Source organism: Carlito syrichta, unplaced genomic scaffold (genome assembly GCF_000164805.1).
Source record: "Carlito syrichta isolate Samal-C Ts95f unplaced genomic scaffold, Tarsius_syrichta-2.0.1 Scaffold144165, whole genome shotgun sequence".
Lineage (NCBI taxonomy): Eukaryota > Metazoa > Chordata > Mammalia > Primates > Tarsiidae > Carlito > Carlito syrichta.
In genome coordinates, this window is record NW_007088261.1 from 199,303 (window position 1) to 201,947 (window position 2,645).

Consider the following 2,645-nt stretch of genomic DNA (forward strand, 5'->3'; position numbering starts at 1 on the left):
CACTGCACTCCAGTCTGGGCAACAGAGTGAGACTCCAACTCAAAAAAAAAAAAAAAAAAATAGCATTCCTACCACAAGCCCCCTCCCTCAGGTCCCTACTCAATCCCCCTTACCTTTCTCTACCTTTGTTCCCTCTTAAGGTACTGTTGCCTACTAGGATATCCTGTAATTGACTGTTTTACTGAACTATTCTGTCTCTCCTTTCTAGAATGCAAGCTCTTTGAAAGTATGCTAAAGTTATAATTTCGTTCACTAAAGTATCCCAACTGCCTAGAAAAGTATCTGACACATCATAGGATTCAGAGACTATCTGTTGAATAGATGAATTAATGATAATGAATTAATGGGTTACTAGGCCAAAAATAACGAAGTCCAAACTCCTATTCTCATCTACCTATTGCCTGCAGCCCACAGCTGCTGTCACACAGGACAACAGTTTGATGAACATACATCCCCTCATCTTCCTACCTCCCAACTCTCTTGACCCGCAAAGACTATCAGTTCTTACCTCCCACCCCCACCTTCATTTTCTCCTGCTTAGACTCTGTCCTATTCAAAGGTGACATCTCCACTGAGTCCTTCCCATAGGCACCATTTCTTTGTTCCCTCTGAACTCTCAGCAGCCTCTGAACCGCTGCAACACTTGGCACTACCTCTTTGGGCTATAACTCTGCATGAGGTTGTCTGCCCCCCACTAAATTAGCTTTCCAGATAAGCAGCCACATGACTCATTACTCATCTTTGCATTCCCCTGAGGGCCATGCTCAAAGGGGAACCACCGATAAAGGGAAATTTCTACCTAAAAATCCCTGTTGTAGAGCCAGTGTTCTGTTCTGTCCATCCCTGGTCACCATCTGTAGCCTGAGTTAGATTACCCAAGTGGACCATCAGACCATTCCATGAAAAAAACAACTGAGCCAGAGCACATGGGGAAACGCAGCTTTAAAACTGAAGTTGAAAGGGGTCCCTAAAATTCCATTAAAAAGGCACCATAGCCCCTCATGAGGCGTTAAGTCATCCTAATTCGTACAGTCTATTGAGGAAACACTTTGTAAAGGCGGTAATTATCCTAATTTGTCATGGCTCTCCTCCAATTAAATAACTGTCTAGTATTGTTACTCGTTTTATTCCTTAAGGCTTACTCCTGCAGGGCAGAAGCATACAATAATAAGTAAAAAATAAAATAAGCCGGCCTCGGTGGTTCAGCCTGTAATCCCGCACTCTAGAAGGCTGAGGTGAGTGGATTGCCTGAGCCTGCAGGTTCGAGACCCGCCTGGGCAACTTGGGGAGACCTCATCTCTACAATAAGTCAAAAAATTAGCTGGGTGTGGTAGCGTGCGCCTGTAGTTCCAGCTACTTGGAAGGCTGAGGCGGAAGGATCGCCGGAGCCCAACAGGTCAAGGCTGCGGTGGCCGGGAGCGGCCACTGCACTCCAGTCTGGGTGACTGAGTGAGACTCCAACTCAAAAAAATAAATAAATAATAAATAAATAAATAAATAATAAAATAAAATACCCCCCCATAAAACAATATGTATTGTGTGCTTAATTTACTGTAAATTGCCTTCAAAGGGCATTACTAGTTGGTATTTTTGTTTGGATTGATCTTGATTGTCTCACACGCCTAGCAATTACATCTGTCATTTTCCCTTAATTCTAAAGAGAGTGTGGATTCAGAGATCCAGATACCATCTAGAGCTTATATCTTTATCCATATACTTTATGTAAATCAGTCTCATATTAAGGTGAGGGTTGGACTTGAGGGGATGTGCACGATGAATACTTTTGTTTACGCAGAAAAAGACATGAAAAGCTCGATCAAGTCAGCCCAGGTTTTGTTTTGTTTCTGCCTCCTTGCCTAAGAAAGCCCATCTCCAGCTTCTTCCTAGACCTACTCCGACCAGGCTTTTTCCGCCCCTCACGGTCTCTCTAAGGGCCCTGGGTCAGAAGCTGGAGCTCTTCACTCTCCCAATTTTTCATCCTGTCACCCCACCCGCTCCATCCCTAATAGTCAAGAGTTCAAAGAACTGGTGTGGCACCCCGGACTCTCAACACTGACTATTCCCAACACACCCAACCGTAATTCCTCTCACAAGATCGCACCGCTCTGGTTCCCTCTGCCCCACACTACAACCTCCTCGTTGGCAATTCTGCTCCCCCCCACCCCCCAGCCCCCTGGCTCTAGACACCTTGGAATTTCGCTTAGCTCCGAGGGATAGAGTGATCGAGCGGGAATCGCTAGGTGGAAAACAATGACTGCTCCAATCACGCCCCGGGAAATGGGATGGGTGGTTGGGATGCCCCAGGCGCTTAGGAACGCGCTGCTCACCTGGAGCGCGGCCGTCGGAGGCCTCGGGGCCATTCCTGCCTCGCCAGGGCCGGGTCCAGGGGCTAGAAAGAGAGGACAAGGCCAGCTAACCCGGCTGCAACCACAGACCCCACCCCGCCTCCTCCCCTCAGCCCCTTCTCCAGCGGAGACCGGTGGGGAGAACCGCGGACCCAGCCCGGGCCTGCCGCTCCCCCGCCCCGAAAGGAAAGGCTCCGCCGCCTCCCGGTCACCGCCCTCCGGCCACGCCCAGCCCCACCCGCAGGATGGTGGGCGAGGCCCAGCTGACACCCGCCAAACCCGTGAGAGGTGCCGCCCCGA

At 49.3% G+C, this 2,645-nt stretch overlaps 1 protein-coding gene across 2 annotated transcripts in view; it reads right to left on the reverse strand.

The window, feature by feature from the left end:
* Nucleotides 1–2,445, reverse strand: part of ZFP90 (ZFP90 zinc finger protein) — a 23,707-nt gene extending 21,262 nt beyond the window's left edge. The window contains exon 1 of one of the 2 annotated variants that reach the window (XR_002481486.1): nucleotides 2,328–2,445. Coding sequence is in view for 1 of the 2 variants with exons in the window: in XM_008050333.2 (XP_008048524.1) it covers nucleotides 2,328–2,360 (33 nt within the window). In the remaining variant the exon portion in view is untranslated. The remainder of the gene's footprint in view (nucleotides 1–2,327) is intronic. The other variant, XM_008050333.2, reaches the window with a different exon arrangement.
* Between the last annotated feature and the right edge of the window lie 200 nt (nucleotides 2,446–2,645).